The sequence below is a fragment of the Podarcis raffonei genome, chromosome Z (genome assembly GCF_027172205.1).
Source record: "Podarcis raffonei isolate rPodRaf1 chromosome Z, rPodRaf1.pri, whole genome shotgun sequence".
Lineage (NCBI taxonomy): Eukaryota > Metazoa > Chordata > Lepidosauria > Squamata > Lacertidae > Podarcis > Podarcis raffonei.
The window spans coordinates 17,021,898-17,046,095 of NC_070621.1; the positions used below are offsets into that span (position 1 = coordinate 17,021,898).

General features: G+C 44.9%; 1 protein-coding gene and 1 long non-coding RNA gene across 7 annotated transcripts; both read left to right on the forward strand.

Annotated features, from left to right (window-relative positions):
* The first annotated feature begins 42 nt into the window (after positions 1-42).
* MIGA2 (mitoguardin 2) lies at positions 43-19,291 on the forward strand. 6 transcript variants are annotated; one of them, XM_053373646.1, is made up of 16 exons: positions 43-182; positions 4,439-4,663; positions 5,787-5,982; positions 6,770-6,882; positions 7,322-7,439; positions 7,977-8,110; positions 8,855-8,972; positions 10,146-10,252; positions 11,289-11,404; positions 12,243-12,315; positions 13,078-13,164; positions 14,456-14,554; positions 14,892-15,026; positions 16,668-16,721; positions 17,608-17,724; positions 18,318-19,291. In XM_053373646.1, the coding sequence occupies exons 2-16, from the start codon at positions 4,568-4,570 to the stop codon at positions 18,516-18,518; spliced, it is 1,764 nt and encodes a 587-aa protein (XP_053229621.1). In that variant the 5' UTR covers positions 43-182; positions 4,439-4,567; the 3' UTR covers positions 18,519-19,291. The 6 variants fall into 6 exon arrangements, with proteins under 6 accessions (XP_053229621.1, XP_053229617.1, XP_053229615.1 ...); XM_053373642.1 differs by having other exon boundaries at positions 46-213; positions 5,772-5,982; XM_053373640.1 differs by having other exon boundaries at positions 46-182; positions 5,772-5,982.
* A 1-nt stretch (position 19,292) lies between these two features.
* Positions 19,293-21,727, forward strand: LOC128406337 (uncharacterized). Its single transcript, XR_008328468.1, has 2 exons — positions 19,293-21,407; positions 21,475-21,727. It is a non-coding gene; the product is annotated as an uncharacterized LOC128406337 (long non-coding RNA).
* The last annotated feature ends 2,471 nt before the right edge of the window (positions 21,728-24,198 follow it).

Below are 24,198 nucleotides of genomic sequence, written 5' to 3' on the forward strand. Positions count from 1 at the left end.
GGCGCTCATTGGCTCTCGCATGGGGTTGAGGGGGCCGCTTTCATTGGCCGAGAAGGCTGCCAATTGGAGGTCTCCCCACGGCGCCCTGCCCCTTGCTGACAACAGGAGTGTTAGGCTGTGAGGCTGAGTCGTAGCCGGGAAGGAGACGCTGCCCTTTTGAAGCCATGGAACGCCGATGCACGGTGAGGGTTTCTCAATCCCCCCATCAGGAAGGTGGTATTGTCCGACCCGCTTAGGGCAGGTGCGCGGTGGTGTGTTCCATTATGCGGAAAGGGGTGAGGGGGAGTGAGGGAAATCTGTTATTACCTTTCATTCCAAAGAGCCCTGCGCGAGCGAGAGGAGCTCTTGGGCAAGTACTTTGCTGGAAAATGATAAGGTCTCAGCCGTTTCGTCTATTTGCCATCACTTCATTTGTGGTAGGGTCCTCAGCCCATTTGCGGCATGGCATCCTTTGGCCAAGCCTTTTCCTACCTTCCCAGTTTCCGTTTCTTCTTACAACTCCGTAAAATTTGGCAACGTTACTTAGGCTTACTGCGTTAATGGGTCTCCCTGGTTCAGGTGCAGTTTACCTCAACAAAAGAAAACGCTAGTTCGTTGCTGGGGGTGGTGGAACTTGAGATATTGCTTGGGGCTGGACGCGTCTGTGACTTAGGATGCCTTTAAAACGGGGTCGGGGAGAGTGGATGAATTGATGGAGGACTGAGCTGCTGGCAAGCTAAGGACAATCTCCATGGCCCGGGGCAGCCTGCCTCCAGAATGCCAGCCCCAGAGAGTAGCAAACAGGAGTACAGTACTGTTGTCTCTTTCTTTGCATGCTGTTGCTTTGGGGTTTCCCGGCATTTACACTTGGGAAATGGGACTTTTGTTCTGATTGAGAAAGTCTTTTAAAAGTAAAAGTAAAAGTAAACTGAACGTAGTACAGTGGTACCTCAGGTTACATACGCTTCAGGTTACAGACTCCGCTAACCCACAAATAGTACCTCGGGTTAAGAACTTTGCTTCAGGATGAGAACAGAAATCGTGTGGCGGCAGCGGGAGGCCCCATTAGCTAAAGTGGTACTTCAGGTTAAGAACAGTTTCAGGTTAAGAACGGACCTCCGGAACGAATTAAGTACGTAACCAGAGGTACCACTGTATGTCGCTTTGCTAGTGGTGTTTGGTGATGATTATGAAATAGGAACTTAGTGTCCAGGGGCTCTAATCATGTGTGGGGGTGGTGAGGATGGGATAGCTGTTGGCTTCAAGAGGACTTTTCAGAGGCCTTATTCTGGCTACAGGCTGCTGAAAGATGCTTTGCATGGAGAGGGTCCCAGGTTCAATCCCCAATGGCACCTCCAGGTAGGGCTGGGAATGTCCCTTCCTGAAACCCTGGAGAGCCATTGCTGCCAGTCAGTGTAGACAATATTAAGCTAGATGGACCAGTGGCCTGACTCAGAACATGGCAGCTCCCTGTGCTCTACTTTGGTCCGTAACTTAGAACATCTGCTTTGCATGTAGAAGGGCCCTGGTTCCATCCCTGGCATCTCCAGATGGGGATGTCCCCTGCCTGAAACCCAGGAGAGCTGCTGCCTGTCAGTGTAGACAATACTGGGCTAGATGGGACAGTCGTCTGACTTAACATAAGGCAGCTTCCAGTGTTCCTATACAATTCAGGACTGGAATATTACTCTGTGTTTCAGGGAAGAGCCATAGCTCCGTGACAGAGAATCTGTTTTGTGTGCAGAAGGTCCCAGGTCCTATCGCCAACATTTCCAGGTAGGGCCTAGGAGAGACTCCCTGCTTGAAACTCTGCAATGACATTACCTGTCTGTGTAGATTGTATTGAGCTGGATGAACCAATGGTCTGACTTGAGACTATTCCATTTTAATTTAGCCATTTCTTCGCAACCATGAGGCCTGGTATCTTACTTTTTAGAGGAAGGGCCATAGTTCAGTGGCAGGGCACCTGCCTTAAACAATGAAGGACCCAGATTCAATCCCTGGCATCTCTAGGTCTGCCTCTGTATGTCCTGTTGCTGAAACACTGGAGAGCCTTTGCTGGCAGTCAGTGCAGGCAATACTAAGCTTAGATGCCCCAATAGTTTCACTTGATATAAGGCAGCTTCCTATGACGGCAATGATATAATCACTTAAAAGTTCTATGCCAAGGATTACAACAGAGACGTGATTGAAAATGAAGGAGGGATGAATGCCAGGGAGGAGTAGGTGTCCATCAAATTGTAACAAATGTAGCTGGTGTTCTGCCCTCCTACAGACGAGAGAGTGATGGGTTGGGTTGGGACAACTGATAACCTGGGTGCCTGATGGTAACTAATTTGTACCAACTCTACTGGGTGGTGTGTGTGTGCCTGCTCCACTGAGCAAAGGTTGCTGTAAGGAGGGTGTTTTTTTCTGCACATCAATTTGGAAAAGATCTGACACGGGTGTATCAAAAATAAATGCATGCATACATTTAAAGTTTTCCACCCTCTTGTTGTCCAGTTGGCATCACTGTTCATAAGCACTGCTTGAGAAAACCCTGTTGCTTTGCAAATAATCTGACAATTACTGTATTTTTCCATCTATAAAACTCCCCCATGTATAAGACGCCCCCTATTTTTGGGGACTCAGATTTAAGAAAATGGGGGGAGATGTATCTGTCTATAAGATGCCCCCTAATTTTTGACATTACTTTTTAGGGAAAAAATCTAGTCTTATACATGGAAAAATACGGTACATAGAGCACCTTCTATTCATTTATTTTGAAATCATTGCATGTAGAAGAGTAGCATGTGAAAGAGAAAACCAGATTAGAGTCCTTCCCCTTACAAGCTCCTTTTCTATGTGCGGGGACTTCTTTAAACAAACAAAAAACCACGGAGGAACTAATCAGTCACGTGGACAGCTTAGTGTGCCCAGAAACATGCAGCTGAGAAGCAACCCTGACTTGCTACTCTTTGTATCTCTTGGAGTTCTGATTGTCCTTGATTGTTGTCTCCTACAATTTTCAGGTCAGGCCACAAAAAGTCCAGCTGTATCGCCTTAGGGAAAAAAAGTCAGGGTAACAAGCTATTATTTAACTCCCACTCTAGTTCAGTGGTTCCCAGAGTGAGCGGATTACCAGGTTTGGGGTGTGTGGGAGAACAACCAAGAGGCATGGGAGGGGCGCTGGAGATTTAAATTACAATCAGACTTTGAAAAACTGGCATCACTGTATCAAGTTCCTTAATTCCATTGAATGATTTAAACTAGTGTTAGAGTTGGATTATGAATAAAGGTACAATTTTTAGTGTTCTGAATTTTATTGTGTTGTTATCTTCCTTAGTGGGTCATGCAAACTGCTATTCTGAATCATGCTTTTTATTGGGTAAGGTACGGTATGGGGCACTGGGATGTGTTGATGGAAGCAAGGGGCAGTGGCCCCAAAAAGTTTGGGAACAGGAACATGCTGTCCTGTGTTACAATTATGTATTCTAGGAAGATGCAGCTGTTGTTGATCTGGCTACAGCAAAACAATTTTGTTTGAAAAGATGTCCCAGGAACTGAAAGTATCTAAAGGGTAGAAATCGAGGGACCTTTTTTAAAAAAAAAAATACATATTGTGATATTGAGGCACATGGTCACTCGGTGCTACCAGGATATGCAAATGTCTGGCTCATTCAAGACTATATAGAACCTTTATCCTAAATAACAACGGAACTCACAAGTGGATAATGTTTTTATTTTTATAAATAGTTATTATTTGTGAAGGGAACCTTTGTATGAGTCAATACTTCATTTTCTGTTTGGAACTGCATGGGGCCCTTGTACTTTGCTTTTCCTGGCTGTGACGCTGTAAGGTTTAGTTTTTTTTTAATTCTTTTCTTTCTTTTTGTTATGTTTGCATGTTTATTTTTGATAACAAATAAAAATGAAAACTTTAAAAATATATATATACTCATGTTTGCTTTCTTTTGTTTTTCTTTCCCTTGACTTCAGTCGCATTGCATACAGTAGTTTAGTTTGGTCTGATATGCCTCATAGAGAAAAGCCTTAGTGGAACGTCATGTTCAGGTGCAGTCTATTTGTGTATATTAGTTATTTATACAAATAAATGTTTGCTGCTTTTTTTCTCCATGGAGCTCAAGAACAGCCCTGCAAGGGTAGATTAGGTTGAGAGGCAGTGACTGGCCCAAAGTCACCCAGTTAGCTTCATGGCCAAGTGCAGGATTTGAACCCTGGCTTCTCCCAGGTCCTACTACAACACCCTAGCCACTACACCACAACTGTCAGAAGAAAAGGGATGTCTTTTGCCTCCCTTCTCTGCTCATGAGCTGGCCCAAGATGGTCTTCGCTGTTTATTACCCCATGACTGTGCCATTCTGGATGCGCTCTGTGAAAGGGCCCCTCCCTTAGTTGTGTCTTACTGTCTTCCATTTATTTTTAATTATTTAATTATTGTTTCGTATCTCTGCAACAGGGAGGCGATCTTCCAAATAAGACTGACCGTAGGAGCCTGCCAAAGGAGAGCTGGGTCTCTTGGTGAACTTCTTGGCCAAGGTTGTTCCTCACAGCATCTTCCAGCACATGCCTAGAACCTCTATCAAAAATGGCATTTCAGAGAACTGAGGGGATGTCCATTATTCAGGCTCTGGCGATGACTGTCGCAGAGATACCGGTATTCCTTTACACAACATTTGGTCAGGTGAATATGCACATTTAATTCATCCCTATGTTTAGAACTGGAATCTTAATTGTATTTTTAGGAGAAGGCCCTAGCTCAGTGGTTAGAGCACCTCCTCTGCATGCAGAAGGACCCAGGATCAGCCCTCAGCAGCATCTCCAGGCAGGGCTGCAGAATGCCCCCTGCTATCCCATGGAAGATGGTGCATGCTTGTTTTCTGCTGCTCCAGAGGGCAGGACTCGAACTAATGGATGCAAATGACAAGAAAGGAGATTCCAGCTAAACCATAGTAGGTGGCGGACTCCCCTTCATTGTAGATTTCTAAACAGAGGTTGGATGGCCATCTGTCAGGGATCCTTTAGCTGTGAATCCTGCACTGCAGGGGATTGAACTAGATGAGCCTCGGGGTCCCTTCCAACTTTACAATTCTGTGAAGTCCTGGGGGAGCAGCTGCCAGGCAGTGCAGGCAGTATTGAGCTAGGTGGTCTGAAATTGTGGAGAGCAGCTGCCAGACAACGCAGGCAACAATAGGCTAGATAGATCAATGGTCTGGTTCAGAACTGGACGGCTTCTTATATGAGAAAGATTTAACTGTGCTGGATAAAAGTGCCTCTGCAAAAGAATATATTTTTTTAAATTAATATAGTGACTACGGGATAGCTCAGTCAGTAGAGCATGAGACTCTCAATCCCAGGGTTGTGGGTTTGAGCCCCATGTTGGGCAAAAAGATTCTGGCATTGCTGGGGGGTGGACTAGATGACCCTCGTGGTGCCTTCCAACTGACCCATTTTATGCTTCTATGATCACCCGCCCTGTCACCCTGTGAAGCACCCACCCTGTGGAATGCCCTCCCATCAGATGTCAAACAGACAAACAGATGTATGACTTTTAAAAGACATCTGAAGGCAATCCTGTATAGGGAAGTTTTTAATGTTTGATGCTTTGTTGTGTTTTTATATTTTGTTGTTTTACTGTGTCAAATGTTTTAATTTGTTGGAAGCAACCCAGAGTGGCTGGGGCAATCCAGTCAGATGGGTGGCGTATAAATAACAAAATTATTGCTATTGCTATTATTACTATTACTACTACTACTACTATTATTATTATTATTTCCCTTCCCCTTTTAAAGTCTGCCTTTTCTCAGCTGAGGCTCACTCCAGGCCTGCGTAAGGTTCTGTTCGCCACAGCGCTTGGGACGGTTGCCTTGGCTCTTGCAGCACACCAGCTGAAGCGTCGCCGTCGTCGTAAGAAGCAGATTGCCCCGGAGAAGGCGGGGGTGAAGCCCACAGGTGTCCCCGTTCCCATCTTGCCAACGAGGCGGGTCCCTTCCGTCAAGAAAGGTGGCTATGATATCAGAGGGAAGCCAGCAGAGAAGCTGGCTACCTGATATTTAGCAATGGCTGGGGGTGGAGAGGGAGTACCAAGGGCTACAAGGTGCCGCCACACTTAATTGTACGGAACGGGCCTCCTGGTGGAATGGTGCCACATCCTGCAGGACACGGTGATAGGCTGAGGGTTTAAAGGACAAGCTAGCCTGGTCCCAAGCTGCTTTAGGTGGAGAGGCTGAGATTGCAGGGCACCTGCAGGCCCCGAGTTATGTTAACGTTACTCCTATATATATATATATATATATATATATATATAGCCTTTCAGCCAAAAAGGCAGCTCCCATGAATAATTGTAAAAATACAATAATGTAAATGCAAACAGTATGGATACTTATTCAAAACATTTCAACAGGACTAAATGCCAAACACATCCTCATTTCTGCCCCAAAGGCAAATGATGTCTCTTACAAAAATATTAAGGGAAGAGAAGGATGCTTAAGCAACACCTTCACCTTTAAAGGGTCCCAGGCAGGGCTGGGACTGGGGCAAGACAGGGGGGGAAGTTGGTGCCCTTTGATGGTTCCAGCAGACTCTCCCTGTAGCAATGCCTAGAAGGCAGCTGGTCCTTCTTATAAGAGTCCCAAACAAACCCCCAGCAATCGGCTAGTCAGAGATTTCCAACGGCTGCCTTTGAAAACAGATGTACTGCAGCTGAGGTTGTCCCCATTTCATCGTAGCAATTAAGACCCCTCATCACGAAGCCTTTTTTGTTGTTTGAACCGCATGTGCTGTTTTGCAGGTTACTCCAATAAGCGAGTGCAGAGCCCAAGCAGCAAAAGCAATGACACGCTCAGTGGGATCTCCTCCATCGAGCCCAGCAAGCACTCCAGCTCTTCCCACAGCCTCGCTTCAGTACGAGTTTCTCTTTGCCTTTTGTCTTCTATCCATGTCTCCTAGCCAGGGTGCTGGGCACAGCCTTGTGGCCCTCTCTGTCTTGCCCTCAGGACTCTCTCCCAGGTCATACTCCCCCGCCAGCCCTGCACTGCCCTCCCCCTGCAGTGCCTGTGTTGCTGAAAGGTATCCTTGAACCAGGAGCATGCCTGTTGTTTGTCTGGAAGGAGACAGAGGGGTGCAGGTGGCAGGGTGTAGAAAGCACTGGTTTTGCATGGCCAGAATGTAGCAAAAATCACAGTTGCAGTGTTTGGGATTTTTGGAGATAATGAGTATGAGGTTACATGAAAGAATTTTTAAAAGTGTACGCACCTTAAAAAAAAGAAAAGCACACTTAATGGGGTGGGAACACTTGAGGCTGCTAACGGTTCTTTTTCTTCCTTCTCTTCTCACCTGGTAGATAGTGGTGGCCAACTCTTCCAGCCCGACTCCAGCGTCAGCAGGACCCTGGGAGACACAACCCATAGAAGATCCAGGAGCTGCAGGAGACTGTAGTGCAGAAAACCTCTACTTCCAAGGTCAGGACTTGGCCTGTCGCTGCTATGTGCTGTATGAAGTGAAATGGTTGTCCCAGGGAAGCTGGAGCAATCTTGTTTTCTGTTGCTCCCATGGATTCAAATTGCAAGGAAGGAGATTCCAAGTAAACGTTAGGCAGAACTTTCTGAGAGGAAGAGCAATTTGACAGTGGAACAGACTCCCACAAGAGGTGGTGATCTCTCCTTCACTGGAGGCGTTTAGGCAGAGGTTAGATGGTCATCTGTCAGGGATATTTTAGCTGTCATTTCTGCCTTACAGAAGGTAGAAGGTAGAAGGGGTCTCTTCCAACTCGTCAATTTTATGATTCTGTGAAAGCAATTGCTAACTTTAAAAAATGTGCCAGGGAGTCTTTTGTGTTGCCAATGGAGAGTTTTCCAATGCTGGCCAGAAAAAGAGGGAGAAAAAAGATGGACCTTTGTGACTGCTATATTTTCCCCATCTACTGTAAGAAAACCAGTTGGGTTTTTTAAAAAAATGTGATTCCTTGGCCTTCTTTTCTGCCTACCTTGCCTTGACAGGGATGGAGCTGTTTGAAGAGGCCCTGCAGAAGTGGGAACAGGCTCTGACTGCCAGGCAGAGGGACCACACCAGCCCCTCCATCACCTGGGAGAGCCGTAAAGAACAGGAGTTACTGCCAGAGGATCTCCTGGAGGTATGGCCCCATTAGCTCAGATGTGGGGAAACCTTTGAGCCTCCAGTTGATGCTGAACTACAGTTCCTGGGGCCATTGACCATGCTTCCTGGGACCGATAGGAGTTGCAGTTCAGCAGCATGCAGCCAGGAAGGGGGGGAGTAAAGGGTTCCCCACACCTGAGTTAGTTCAGTGACAGGAGTAAGGAATCTTTGGCCAGAGCACTGAGTTTTAAAGATGCAGGAGCATCGGCTGCACCCTCTGTTTTACAGCCCACACCCCCGCTACACCTCTCCACAGAGTTCATTTATTGATTGCATCCATATCCCACCTTTTTCTCCAAGGCTTTCAATGTGGCACACATGGTTCTTCTCCTCATTTAATCCCCACAACTCTGTGAGGTAGGTTGTAGGCTGAGAGTCAGTGAGTGGCCCCAAGGTTACCCATAGAGCTTCATGGCCAGGTGGTGATTTGAACCCTGGTCTCCTAGGTCCTAGTCCGACGCTTACCACTACGCTGCACTGGCACTCATGGTGGTTGCCATGGCAAGGCTGCCTGAATGAAGCTCATGGATCACTGATGGTCTGCAGACCTCACTTTGGGTACCTCTGGCCTCCCTTGCTGTCTGTTGGGGATTTCATTGGATGTTCTTTTTTTTAAAATCAAGCTTGCTGTAAATCATGCCTACTAGCTTCGGGGACAGGGTGTTGATGGGTGTGAGCCCTGCAAGGTTTAATAAATGCTATATATCTTTTTTCTATTAAGCAGGAATCCCAGAAAATAGAGTTTGCAGAGAAGCTGGAATCCCTCTTGCACCGGGCGTATAACCTCCAAGAAGAATTTGGTTCCACCCTCCCTGCTGACAGCATGCTGCTAGACCTGGGTGAGTGGGGCTAGGATCCAGCTGTGGGCCAAGTTCTAGGTATTACTATTAGTATATACAGTCCTTAACAAACTTGGGACCAGTTTGCCTATCAGATTCCCAACTCCACTTGTGCTTACTTGACCGCTTTGATAGGCAAACTGGCACTGCTACAGGTCCCTCATAATGCCTGTTTCACACTTGTAAGACCTCAATTTGTTAGTGTGGTAGCATCTACACTTGGGATCTTTCTTCCTTTTGATACCAAGCAGCCATAGAATCATAGACCTTGGTGTGGTCTGACCAAGGCCAAATAGAGTGGGACTATTACTTCCCTTAATCTGGACACAATACTTCTGCTGATGCAGCCCAGAATAGCATTAGCTTCTTTTGTTGCTGCATCACCCTGTTGACTCATGTTAAGGGTATACTAAGACCCTTAAATTCTTTTTACATGTGCTACTGGCAAGCCAGGTGTCCCCCATCTTATGCAAATGGGATGAGCATCCCCTCAATTCCTTAATCAAGTCGTTAATTAAGATATTGAACGACAACAGGCCCAGGCCAGGACAGAACTCTGTGGCATCCCACTTGTTACTTTTCTCCAGGATGGTGAAGAACCATAAATGAGCACTCTTTGGGTTCGGTTGGTCAACTAGCTACAAATCCACCTAGCAGTAACTTCCTCCAGTCACCTTCAGTGTACTCTTTTTGGAATGTACTAAAAACCTTTTTGTTTAGACAAACCTACCGAGATGTTTAGAAAGTTGATGCATAATTAATCTGTTTTTAGGCTTTGGTTATTTAAACTTTTTGAAAGCCTTAAATCATGGGTTATTTATTTTTCTTAGTGACCATTCTATTGTGTTTTATATATATATATATATATATATATATATATTTATTTATTTATATTTGTAACCTACTTTGAGTTCGTGGGGATTTTCTTTTGAAAAATCAGGCAGTGCATAAATTGAATGAAACAGGTAAATAAACAAAAAATCAGAGGCAGGACAGACTCCCACTTGACTTAGCAGGAATGTTCTTTGATATTATACAGGCAAAATTGGGGGTGAGGGTGGTGACCTCAGAAATGTGCTTTTTTCTCTGGCCCTCCAGCATGCTGTGTTGAGCATCATACTAGTTTGCTTATTATTTTGATGTCTGAGTCTTCCCACTCCCCATCTTCCCCAGAGAGAACACTCATGTTCCCGCTGACAGAGGAGTCTCTAAGACTCCGGGCTGATGATGATGATGAAAACAGCTTGACCTCTGAGGATTCCTTCTTCTCTGCTGCTGAGGTGATTTGTACTGTGTGCTGTGGTTTTCCAACCTTGCTGCCTTCGTGGTGATGGGGAATCCCTTCCATGTTTGCTTGTCCATTTCAGTAAATTTGCTTTGAGCATGTTGCAGAGGATTGAGCTGTCTTCAAGGCAGTATTGCCCACAAACCATTCCTTTTTTGGGGAAAAGTCCTATAAATAACTAACCAGATTACAAAGCAAACTATTCCTATGGACCCAGAGGTGGTACAGTCCTACCTTGGTTGCTGAATGCCATGGAACTCATATGCTTTGGCTCCCGAATGATCGAAAACTGGAAGTGAGTGTTGCAGTTTTCAAACAATTTTCGGAAGCCAATCGTCTAGCATGGCTTCCACGGCTTCCGATTGGCTGCATTCTGTTCAAGAACAAAGGTATGACTGTACTATCAGTTTCCAGAATTTTGAAGCTTAATGAATAAAGATTTTATCATGCATCTGCTAACAGCTGCAAAGCTAATAATCACTGTACACTGAAGATCTCTCTGATCTTTTTGGAGCTTGGATCTCACAGGTCTGGGGCTTGACGGTCATGGACAAATTAACTGCCTTAAAGCCTGAACATCGTACAGGAAATGGGAGTATCACCTTCTATGCAACATGGTTTGGTTTTATGCAGCATTCACAATCTTTTGAACATGGCTTTTGCCCACCAAGAAGAAAACATGGAATACTCTGGAATGACACTTGCAATTAATTATTTTACTGATGCTTGTGAAAACAGAAGCTGTGTCCTACTTAGAGACAAATCTGCACTCTGGGAGGGAGTTTTATTTGTTGATTTTATTATGCAATTCTGTTTAAGTTTGGAATCAATAAAATATGTTTTTTTAAAAAAAACAACAGAAAAAAGAAGGGCAGTCCTGGGTACAGTGTCATTGCAGTAGTCAAATCTGGAACTCTGAGAAGCATGAATCAGCTTGGCACAATCCAACCCAACATTGCCTTAGGACAGCTTGGTATTTAGGAATCCTGGCCTTCGGGTGACATCAGTTTTATTCTGTTACATTTTTGCAGCTTTTTGACTCTTTTCAAATCGGGGAGGCTCCCTTCCAGCTCTCCAAGCCGGTCGCGGCGTATGAAGAAGCTTTGCAGTTGGTGAAGGATGGACAGGTGTCATGCAGGACTTTCCGGTGAGCAAGCGAGCTGATCTGATCTGTGTATTGTGTGCTACTACCCCTGAGAGGTGGCAGGATTACCTAGAGCAGGGGTTGGCAACGTGCGGCCCATGGGCCGGATGTGGCCCACGAAGACCATTTTACCGGCCCACGAGCTGCCCCTGAACTGAGCCACTTGCTCGGTGAGTCCCCCGCGTGCTGTGCTAAACCAGTGTGGTGCGGGGACTCGCTGAGCAGCGCTGGAAATCATGTCTGCACACATGCAGATACCGGAAATTGCGTCTGTGCATGTCCAGACGCCGAAAATCACTTCTGCGCAGGCGCGGTTTTTGGCATCTGGGCATGCACAGAAGTGATTTCCGGCACCACAGACATGTGCAGATGCGATTTCCAGCATCACGCTGTGCCAGTCCAGCCCACGGACGATCTCCGTGGGAGTGATCCGGCCCATGGCTAGTAAACCTTGCCCTGACCTAGAGGGAGGCTAAGAGGCAAGGTGGCGGTGGCACTGGAGAGTTAACAGGTGTAAAACATTCCTGTTTGGAGAAGCCTATCCAGATGCTTAGACAGTTGAAGTAATTTTAATCTGTTTTAGTATTTTTTAATCTGTTTTAGTATTTTTTAATCTGTTTTAGTATTTAGTATGGTGTGAATGTGGCCAGCAATACATTGTCCTGTCTATCTTTTGAAGATGCCAGTCATTATGTGTCCTGCTTTGCCCCTTGCAGCAGCCATTTTGTCACTGGAACCCATAGGCACTCTCTCACTGACCCTTTCCTCAAGGGATATGTGCCTAAGGAGCGTCCTGAATGTTTACAGGTACCTCCATTTTCACCCCTCTCTTCTCTTCTAGGACAGAGCTTTTGGGCTGCTATAATAACCACGACTTCCTGGCAAAGCTCCACTGTGTCAGACAAGCCTTTCAGGTAGGGGAATGCCAAGTCTCCTCCAGACCCCTATGCCACCTCTGTGCGAATGTGTGACTGTGGTTCTGTTTTGAGAGGTCAGTGGCTGGCTGGGCCCATGATTGGCATTCAAGAGGTCCCATGTTCAACTTCTGGTCTTCTCTGGTTAGACAAATAAATTGCCTGATAAGAGGAACAGAAGAAGTTGCTTTATACTATGAGTGGGGCCATTGGTCCATCTAGTTCAATACTGTCTAAATTGATTGTCAGAGGCTCTCCAGGGTTTCAGACAGGGTTTCTTCCCCAGCTCTACCTGGAGACGCAATTGGGGATTGAACCTGGGACCTTCTGCATGCAAAGCAGATGCTCTACCTAAAAAAAATAAGGTTCTAGTCCTCATGGTTCTAAATAATGAGCTCATTTAAATAGGAAGCTGCCTTCTACTGAATCAGGCCCATTGGTTTATCTAGCCCACTACTGCCCACACTGACTGGCAGCAGCTCTCCAGAGTTTCAAGAGGGAGACATTCCTAGCCGTACTTGGAGATGCCACTGGGAGGGTTGAACCTGGGACCTTCTCTATGCACAACAGATGTTCTAACCCGTGAGCTACAGCCTCTTCTTTTCCTGAGAGCTGCTCCCAGTCAGAGAGAAAATAACAGATAGCCAGTCATTGTCTCCTGGCCAAGGGCTACTTAGAATCCTTTACATCAATCACACTGCTGTTTTCCTCCTTCTTTCCATGGAAAGGATTGTTATCTCTGAATGGGACTCTCTTTTGCAGGAACTTCTTCAGGATGACAGAAATCAGTCCTTTTTTGGGGAGGTGGGGAAGCGGATGGTGATGGGATTGATGATCAAGGCTGAAAAGGTAAGTGGGCCTGTTGAGGGAGAGAGGTGGCTTCAGCCCTCACCATGGTTGCAGGGGACAGTTCTTACTCCTCATCTATTCCAGTGTTTCCCAAAGTGGGTGGTGGCGCCCTCTGGAGGGAGATTTCCCCCGGAGTCTCTAAGAGGCAAGGGACTGGCAGGGGTGCTGGAGGTATAAAGGACTATCACATTTTGAAATGCTGGCATCACTGGGTCAAGTTCTTCAGTTTTGTTGAATTAAATAAGTTAAATAGTTTTAATGGGGTTCTGAACAACTGTGAAATTAACTGCTACTGTCTTGAAATTGTTAGTTATTACCTTTTTTAGCGGGTCATGCAAACCGCCATTCTGAACAATGCTTTCTGTAGAGTAGCAGGGTGAGTCTATGGAACCCCAAGGGGTCAGTGGCCCAGAAAAGTTTGGGAACCACCGATCTATTCTCTCTATAGCAAAGTCAGGGGCAATTTCTGTGGTCATCCAGATGTTGCTAGACTACAACTTTGGTAGTTCTGCACCACCGGCTGGAGGCTGATTAGAGCTATGAGCCCAGCCATGTCTGTCTACCTAGTACTCCCACCCCACCTCTAGCAGGGTGACCCAATTTGAACAAGACTGATCTGAAACCACAACCACTTCACTCCACTTTTTCTTTATTTCTCTATGTGTATATCCCACAGCTACAATTCCTAGAGTTCCCTGTGAAGAGGGATTGATTATTAAGCCATCCTGGGAAGGGTAGCTCTGGGAGAGGAGTGGGGGCGGTTTCCAACTCTCAGCAACCTGAACAAACGGCAGCTGCCAGAATTCTTTGCGGGGGAGGAGCCATGACTGTTTAAAGTGGCAATACAGTGGTACCTTGGGTTACAGATGCTTCAGGTTACATATGCTTCAGGTTACAGACTCCGCTAACCCAGAAATAGTACCTCGTGTTAAGAACTTTGCTTCAGGATGAGAACAGAAATTGGGCAGCAGCGGCGCAGCGGCAGCAGGAGGCCCCATTAGCTAAAGTGGTGCTTCAGATTAAGAACAGTTTCAGGTTAAGAACGGACCTCCGGAACGAATTAAGTACTTAACCCGAGGTACCACTGTATATTGCTTTGAATGTGTCGTGAAAGTGGGGCTTACTTTCTGCTTAGAGCTGACCTGATGAAATGAACACATATAAGTTTAATCATGCCCATTTTCAGTGGGTCTGCTCTTAGTTAGACTAATGTTGTTCAGTCTGCTGTGGTGCTGAGTTGTAGCATAGATTTAGCAACTGAGCTGTCTCTCTGTTCCTCCCCACATCCCAGAACACCAAGGGCTTCCTAGAAAGCTATGACGAGATGCTTCAATATACGCTGAGGCAGGAGACCTGGCCCACAACTCAGAAGGAGTTGGAAGGACGAGGGGTTTGTGTCGTTTTCTCCTTTTTGAAATAAAATAAAAAGTAGTCAGTGAAAGCTGTTGTTATTATTGATTCATACAATTTACATGCCACTTGGTTGTAAAAAAGAACAATCTCTAACAACCTTCAAAGCAGTTTGTAAAGAATAAAACAATGGAATTATCAGCAAAAAAGTTTTTTAAAAGATTAAAGCATTAATTAAAATAAGTAAATGGTTCTAAATTTTTTTAAGATTGTGTTTTAATGCTGTAACCCATGCTGGGACGTTGTGGTGAAGGGCAAGCAATAAATAAACTGTTGTTGTTGAGGCCTGTCAGTTTACCTGTATTTATTCTTCCCAGGTGGTCTGCATGAGCTTCTTCGATATTGTGTTGGATTTCATCCTTATGGATGCCTTTGAGGATCTGGAGAACCCACCTTCCTCGGTGCTGGCTGTCCTGCGGAACCGCTGGCTCTCGGACAGCTTCAAGGAGACGGTGCGTCTGCTGGACATACTCCCCACTGGGAAGGAGAACTATTTGTTTTTATTTATTTGCACTTACACCTCTAAGGAGCTGAAGACATGGTTCTCCTAATTCTCAGGAGGTAGGCTAGGCTGAGAGAGGCAGTGACTGGCCCAGGGTCACACCCAGTGGGCTTTATGGCCGAGGGGCGATTTGAACTAACCCCGGTCTCCCATGTCCTAGTCCAGCACTCTCACTACACCACCTCACTGGCTCTGATTTATGCCACAGTGCAAATCTTACCCTTAGGGCATCCAGCCAGGTTCCAGCTTGTTCTGTGATCCCTGACCCCCAGGGCCGGATTAAGACCTTTACGGGCCCCATTTGTAATTTGAAATAAAAACAGCATTAAACTGTAAATTTAAATAAACAAACACAGATTTATTGCAACCCATGACAGGATCTGATTTCCTTGCATTATTTTGAACTACACTAGTAGGATGTCCCCCTGGTTTAGGTGGGGATAAGAAAAAAATGGGGTAAGAGTTGTAAGGAGGTCTAGTAAAGTTCTGATTTTTCTCATGATTGTTTTGAAATATCAAATGTCAAATTATTTATAAATAAATACATTCTATTTTCTTTTGCTTTGCTATTACCCAAAGCACATTTGGGTTGTCCAGCAGTTCCCAGCCCCCACTTAAAATATAGGTCCATTTTCAGTCCCTGGACTTGGTCTGGAAAAGTGAATTTCCTCCAGCAAGCCATGAATTGGCCATTAATGCACAACAAGACGCACAAAAATGGGAGGACCTGCTTGACACGTTTAGGGTAGAGGTGGGTTCTGAGTCTGAGAAGATGGAAGGCTGTGAATTTTAAGGGCTGTTGTTCCAGGAGGTGTCTGGATGATGGTTGAGTCAGGCGGAGGGGAGACTAGCCTTGGTGCTCACTGAAGAACAGTCTTCTCCCTTCTCTTTCAAGACTAGAATTCATGAACATCCATTGAAGCTGAATGTTGGAAGTTTCAGGACAGATAAAATAAGGTCCATCTTCATGGAGAGCATAGTTAAACTGTGGAATTCGCTCTTACTGGAGGCAGTGATGGCCATCAACCCTAATGGCTTTAAAAAGGGATAGGACAAATTCATGGAGGCTGGCTGTGCATTGCCTCCATAGTTTGAGGCAGCAATGCTTCTGAATACCAGTTGCTAGAAACTGCAAGAGGAGAGAAGACCCTTGTGTTCAAATCCTGCTTGTGGGTTTCCCATTATTAGAAGCTGGTTGGCCACTGTAAGAAGAGACTGGACTAGATAGGGCATTGGCCTGACCTAGCAAGACTCTTTTGATGTTCTCAGGATTTTTAAATTTTTTACTGGTTTCGTTCTGAGTTTTTTGGAGTGCAACCCTCCCCGCCCCTTCTGTAAAGTGCTTACATATTTCTTAGACCCCAAAGCACCCTGTTCTTTCCAATCTGAACTTAGAAATCAGCTTCAGATAAACTGAAATAGCAACAGATTCCTTGCAGAAAGGTGCAATGGAAAAGATATCTTGCTTCGTAAATTGTAATGTGGAGACTTCAGATTGTCGTGGTTCAACAGCTGTAGGTTGTTGGCGTTTGAAATAAAAGTTGGCAGCGTGATGACGGTCTTGCTTTTTCCTATATGTATTTAATTTCAGGCTCTTGCCACTGCCTGCTGGTCAGTTCTGAAAGCTAAGAGGCGGCTTCTATTGGTAAGTTTAATGGTATAGTTGACTTACATACAATGGTTGGTTAGCAAGTTGATTTTGGGGGGGAGGAGGCTAATGGTCTAATTGATTCTCATTTGTAAAATTTTGCTTCCTGATGTCTAGAGGATATTTTGTTTAGTTGTTTACTATGTTCATTATGAATTTTACTGGTTTTTTGTAGCTGATATTTTATGTGTGATGTTTATCTTGATACTAAAGAGGATGCTTTTAAGTCACAATGTGGCTGTATCAGTTTGTTTTGCAGTCCTTACAAGTAGTGTAGTCACATTGCAATGTACAAAGAATAGCTATCACATCATCATTTTTATTTCTTAAATTTATATCCCGTCCTTCATCACAGGGCAGTTTACGGTATAAAAACACAAAATACACAATGCTAGTCCTACTAGGAGTGGACCCAATAACATTTTTTGTTTTATTATTTATTTATTGCCAGCACCCCTACACCTTAAGGTCCCAGGGCAGTTTACAACATTAAAACATAGTATTAAAAACAGTTTGAAACAACTTGCAGTCATGAAAATAAGGGTTAATGGCCATGACCAAGTCAGACCCATCCATTATAGTTGGTCTACTCTCAGTATGCCTTAGTTGGCTACAACAACCCAAAGTATTTTAATAAAATTGGGTTGCATCCAATGTCAGTCCTGCTCAGAATGGACCTGTTGAAACAGATGGACAAACTCGGGTACATTTATTCTAATAGGTCTGCTCTGAGTAAAAGTTAAAAATATACCCCATTACAGTGTGTGTGTGTGTGTGTGTGTGTGTGTGTGTGTGTGTGTGAGAGAGAGAGAGAGAGAGAGAGAGAGAGAGAGAGAGAGAGAGAGAACCACTGTTCAGTTTGTTTTTCTTTCTCCCACATCAGGTCCCAGACGGCTTCATATCCCATTTCTACTCCGTATCGGAGCATGTCAGCCCTGTTCTTGCCTTTGGTTTCTTGGGGCCAAAGGAGCAGCTCTCTGAGGTTTGCTGCTTCTTCAAGGTAAATAAAGTTTAAAATCATAGAACTGGAGAGTTGGAAGGCTCCCAAAGTCCAACCTCCTGCAATGCAGGAAATATAGCTAATTTTAATTTACCTAAACTTTTCAATTCTAAAGATAAATAATACCAGTTGCACTGTAACTTAAAAAAAGAAAATCCACTTTTGGTCGTACGTTATTTATCTATTTCATAAAATTTATATACTGCTTGACTGTAGAAAAAAACTTCAAAGTGGTTAATACTTACTGATTGTTTCTTGCAAGACTGCAAACCCACCCCCAAATGGTGTTATGTATTTTTTCTTTAATATCTGCGGTGCCCTTTGAACGTTGAAAAGGAGTCTGAGGACTGCATGAAGTTTCGAGTTCACAAGTTTCCCACCCACAGCCTAAGACAATGTTCAGTTTTTATTACAAGCTAACTATCTTGCTGGTTCTTTCTCATCCCTTTCCACAGCACCAGGAGGTGCTGGGGGCCACATGAAATGAGGCCAAGGGCCACATGTGTTTCTCAAGCCACAAATTGCCCAGTCCTTCATTTTTTATTGCTAACTATGCTGCTGATTATCTTTCTCCCACTCTCTCTCCTCCCCAGCACCAGATCCTGCAATATTTGAAAGACATGTTTGACCTAGACATTGTGAGATACTCCACAGTCCCGTTGCTAGCAGAAGATATCCTCCAACTCTCTCGGCGCCGCAGTGAGATCCTGCTGGGTTACTTGGGGGTTGAGACCATCCCAGAGGTGAACGGGACTCTGCCCAGTGACATTGTACCCTTTGAGGAATTCAACTGAAGCTTGTTGAGGCAACAAGCATCTTCTCTTCTAACAGATTCTCTTACCCCCACCATCCAGCTGTCCATCCCAACCAAGTGGCTTAATAATTGGCAGCAAAGACACTATTCCGTCCCAACAGTGAGTCAGGGTATTAGCCACCGCCCCAGATGTTCCTTGTTGGATCCAGAGGTTTGGCAAGGGGCATTCAAGGGCACTCAGTGAACCTGTTTCTGGCTCATCTGTAGTTCCTGTTTCTTAAAAATCTTTTTTAGCTCTAGCATAAAATGTGAAACACATACCAGGGCCTGAGCCACCCCCCTCCAACCCCCCCTCCCAAGCCTGCAAGGTGTGTGTGGGGGGTGTAGTGCACAAGAACACTTTTCCTTCCTTTTAAAATGTGTGAATAGATTCCTAATGAAATTGGGGAAGAGAAAATAATTGATTTGTTTTGCTGTGTCTATATGTTTGTAAAGGCTTCTGACTTTGTAAAAACCTTAACAGTTCTGGTGTGAATTATGAGGATAGCAGATTGCTGTCTCTCTGTGCTGTGCTGCCTTTGCAGCTGCATTTCACTACATCATGAATTTTAAAATGCCATCATAGTATTTCCTGTGTGCCCCCTTCCATTTCCTCTATCTCTCTGAGTGGGCAGTATCCTCTTGTTTGTTTATTTTTTCACTGAGCACAATGACAATGCGGTGGGGGGGGGGGAGAGTTATGTGTTGTAGCTGTGGGGAGCAAGTAGCTTTAGGCATTTTAAGCTGTGGGGAGGTGGTGTATCGATTTTGTTTGTTACCTGTGATCCTCAGATGAAGGGTGTTACAGAAATTGGATAAATAATAATGATACGGGAAGCTGCTTGGAGCAGTAAGTTGTATAAAAGAAGATTCAGTTCAGTTCAGAGAACTTGGGTGCCTGGAAGGGAGAGGCTGATGGCAAATACTTTAACCCATTCACACCACCATGTGTGGAAAGCACCACATTTGCACTGAGGGATTATCCTTTGACTAAGGTTATGGGACAGACTATATACAATGCATTGAAAAATCAGATTTGGGGCTTTTGGGGGAGAGATGGCTTCCCACTAGTGAAGGTTGGCAGTATTCTTTATGGAAGAATTAGTGATCGAGGGTCAATTCATTCTGTTATTTAAAACTGAGAATTTGTCTCTTCTTCTCCACCTCCTCCCTTGAGCACACAAGGAGCACTTTAATGTCAGGGGAAACCAAAGCTGTGCGTTACTTATGGACCCAGGGAACTATGGTTTGTTCTACCCAAAAAGTTTGTGTAAAGAATTGAAGCGTGCTCTGTTATCTTGGTTTGTTAAGTATTGTGCCACATTCATACTGTACAATTAAAGTACTGTGATGCCACCCTTCAATTCTACAATCCTATTCTGTGTCCGACCCCTTGCAATGCAGGAATATGCAGCTATCATAGTGCTTTAAATATGTGCTGTGAATGTAGCATGCAGATGTCTTCCAGCTGTTCCTGGACATGGTGTCCTTGTACATAATCTCTGGCCCTCGATCACGTTAGTTGTGCCTGATGGGAGTCCTGCCAAGTCGGAATTGCATCCTGTTGGTTAAACCCCTAATTTGAGAACCTAGAATACTAGAAGGCTTGCAGATGCCTGGAAGGAAATAATGGTGCTTGAATGCCTGAAAATGACGGCTAAGAGGATGAGGGGTATTGTAAGAGCTGGTTAAGATATTTCTCTTGTATATTTTTACCGTTTTTCGTCTTGTGTAGCTAACCAATCATTCAGCCACATTCTCTAGCAGTGATGGAGAGACTGAGGCACCGTCCAGAAGTTGTTGGACTCTAATTCCCTTTAGCCAGTATGGCCATGGGTGATGGGAGTTGTAGTCCAGTATCAACTGGAGGGGGGCCCAGGTCCCGCAGCCCTGCAGTGTAGGAGTTTCTGTGTGGGAAATAGAAGGGGAAAGCAAGTGTGGGGAACCTTTGGCACTGCATTGTGTTGCTAAACTTCAACTCCCACTATCCCTGGCTATTGGCCGTACATACTGATACTAATGGGAGTAGTAGTTCAGCAAATATCTGGCTGGGGGGCAAGGGTTCCCCACACTTGCTATCAATGCTGGTGGCAAGTGAATGCAGGAGGATGTATTGCTAGTTGTCAAGGACCAAGGGCCCGATCCACTGGAGATGCAGTCATGCAACAAACATATACTTGTGTTCATATTCACAGATAGTGTCAATAACCAGGAGCACTGTTGGAGTGCTTTTCACTGAAGCCTCTTAAGATGCTAAAACATGTTCACACAAAAAATGGGTTTTGGTTCTCAGACCAGTCCTAGGAGAAAATGAATGTGACTTGGCGTATTTTTCACAGATTTCAGAGGTCTTTTTACAACCTGTTCCATTAGGTTGAACTGTGTGGGTTGTTTTTAAGGAAAGGAGATACACACAGAGTTTTTTCTATTTGCACGTTAGAATTACTTGTGTAAGTATCTGGTTTCTTTGCTAGAACTTGACTAGAGTTGCCAACTGACCAGAGAAGGAACCTTGCCAAGACTGTTCCTGCGCCTTTTTAACAGCCGCTTGTGCAGAAATCAGCAGGTACAAAGCTTACACATGATCATTTCCTTATGGCAGAACTCATGCATCATGGCAAACCACAGTTTGCCATCATAAGCTGATTGAGCTTGCTTCACCCCTCTCCACTAATGGGCAGAGCAGACCAGTCATGACCAGCAGCTTAGTGTTATGATCGAACCATAGATTGTAGACAAGGTTCGTTATTGACTACAGGCTGTGGTTTGTTTCGGAGTGAAACAAACCATGAACTCCGCTTCAGATGTAACATTAAGTGAGTGATTGTGGTTTGTTACTCTTAAGCATGAGAGTGGAGGGGCACAGCAGCCGCTATCAGCTCATGAATTGGTTGGTTAACCATTGTTTTATAGCGTATGGTATGTGTGTGAATACAAGCGGTGAGTCTCAGATCAAGAACGGTTTCCTTTATCTCTTTTTAAAGGACATTCCTGTTAAACATGAAGCTAATGAATGTAACATTTGTGCCTAATCTGTTTCTTTTTAAAAGATTTCATTTTCCTTAATTGTAAAATATTTGTTGGGAGTTTGTTTTGTTTTGTTGTGCTGCATATCTCACGTCTTTTGCAATTTAATTTAAATCTCTTTTTTTCGTATCCCATTAAGGTTTCGGCATTCAAAATCAAATAAATCTTTCCTTCATTAACAAACTCTTCACTGAGTCTTCTTTTGCTCATACACAAGTAGAACCTGTTCTTCAGATCATGGGTTGCAGAGGTGGGCAGTCTCAGGCCTTGTGGGCCTAATGTGGCTTGCTAGACCTCTAAAATCTGCCCCACAACATCATTATTCCTGAGAGCCTTCCGTTTAGAGGTGGCAGAGGGTTTTCTCTGAGTGTGTGCTTTAAACATCAAAAACTTTGCTGCTACTGCAGTATTATTATTTTATCCCCAAACAGCCCAATGGGTGTGATTCTACTGCATCATTTGGGGGAGGTGGGTGGGGGGGAAATGGCTTCCTTGTTGGCTAACCTGTTGCTGGAAATGCCTCCATGCTTTTTTTGTGGGGAGAGAAATGGACCCTGCAAAAGGAAGACGCAGGAATATTCAGTACAGTACTAGACTAATTCACACCTGGGTGAATGTGATTTAAGTTATAATAATTGTGTAGGACATTCAAAGCATGTTGAACACACATGACTCCCCCCACACACCTAAAAAATTGTGGGAAGTCTAGTCTGTTAAGGGTGCTGAGAACTGTTAACTCTGTGAACATAGTGTCCAATTGCCCTAGAAATGTTGGGGCTGTCATGAAAACCCTTAAGCCTTCGTGAGTTCTTACTTTGTCATGCAGAGTCCCAAATTCCTAATGCAGCCCCCTTTTTTTCCAAGGGGCCAATGGGAAGCGGTGGCAGGTTGGGTTCCTGGGGCTCTCGCCCAGCTAGGAAGAAGAGGGAGCAGGGTGATGCAGACAACAGCTGGATGGTGAGGCAGCCAATGGGAAGAACAGAGGCCCCACCAGCATAGGAGGTGGGAGGGAAGGTAACAAATCAAACGCAGGGGCAGGAGGCTGCAGCATCCTTGGCCAAGCCAGAGTAGCAGGAAAAGGGCTTTCTTAGAAGCAAGACCTTTTAACTTCTATAGGGCTTACTCCCAGATAATGGCTGGAATCACATGAGGCGAGGCGTGCATCCCAAGTTGATGATGATGTGATATGCAGTCCTATGACTAAATGGTAGATTAAATGGTGCTTATCTACCCCACCCCCAAAGTTAATCTGGTTTGGGATTGCAGCCTTGACTAGGAGATAAGAATGGCTTTGCTGAATCAGCTGTCCCTAGAGAATTCTGCTTGCTGGTTGTTTACAGCAAAACAAGGACAACAAAACCAAGAGAGTTAAAAAATGAACAAACCAACCGAGAGTCTTGTGGCTCCTAAGATGATCACACACTTGTTATTTCAGCCCAAGTTGTGCTGATCTAGAGTCTTGCTTTACCATATACATGGTGTGAGTGAGAATGTGTATACACATGCATGGCAATGGAAGGGGAGTTGTGTGCAGTGGGGTCAGAGGGAAGTGAAATTCCAGAAACGCAGATAGAGACCATTCAAATTAGAGCTATAATGTAGGCAGAATAAGCACAGGGACCCTCTAGAACAGCAGTAGGCTATGACATAAACCGTATTGGTAATGGTGAGTGAATTTACATCTGCAAACCAATGCCTCCATTCAGACCCAAATCATAGAATTGTAGAGTTGGAAGGGACCCCAAGAGTCATCTTGTCCAACCCCTTGCAATGTAGGAATCTCAATTAAAGCATCCAAGGCCATCCAACCTCTGCTTAAAAAGGGTACGCAAGTGGCTCTCTCTATGTGTATGTGACCCAAAAGAACACCATGAAATACTTAGACTAGCCTTCCCTGTGCTTGGGTCCCCAGATACTGCTGGACTACTTTCCCCATCACCCCTGGGGATTGGAGATTAATATATTATTAATAACAATGATAATGTCATCCCCGGGGATTGGATAGTAATGCAATATTGATGATGATAATGATAATAATAACAACTGCAGTCCAACAGCGTGTCTGTCATGTTTGTTTTTTTAATATTGTGCTTCTCCCAAGTAGTTCAGGGCAGTGTACATGTTCTCTTCCTCACTCCTTTTCTCCTGACAACTTCCCTGTGAAGGCAGTGACAGATTGAAGGTCAACTGGTGAGCTTCATGGCAGGGGATCTGGACCTCTTGCCACCCCAGTATGACACTCTAGCCCTGGGGGTGGGAAACATTCTTTCCTTTTTGTAGCCCCGAGGCAACATGCTCTGGAATCTTCCAGAAGCCATGTGCCAGTGACGGGCAGGGCCAGAGGCAAAAGCGAGCATAGCAATGGTGGTTATGTTCCACCCATGCAAAACCAAGCGGATTCTACACACACACACACAGAGAGAGAGAGAGAGAGAGAGAGAGAGAGAGAGAGAGAGAGAGAGAGAGCTCAACAGCTCAGGCTGTAGTGGCCCCAGGGGCTTCAGCAACCCCCCTCAAGGCCAGGGAGTCAAGACTCACTACACATGAATTGCACCGAATGTCTTCAATACATGTAATGTGCTGGGGCTCTGGCTGAAGCCCTGGAGGCAACAGCACTGAGCTGTATGGACCAGTGGTCTGACATGGTGTAAATC

Coding starts and splice junctions, on each gene's coding strand:
- MIGA2 (XM_053373642.1), top strand. CDS start 4,568: ATGGCATTTCAGAGAACTGAGGGGATGTCCATTATTCAGGCTCTGGCG. Junction 6,883..7,321: donor CTTCCCACAGCCTCGCTTCA/GTACGAGTTTCT, acceptor CTCACCTGGTAG/ATAGTGGTGGCCAACTCTTC. Junction 12,316..13,077: donor GTGTCAGACAAGCCTTTCAG/GTAGGGGAATGC, acceptor TCTCTTTTGCAG/GAACTTCTTCAGGATGACAG.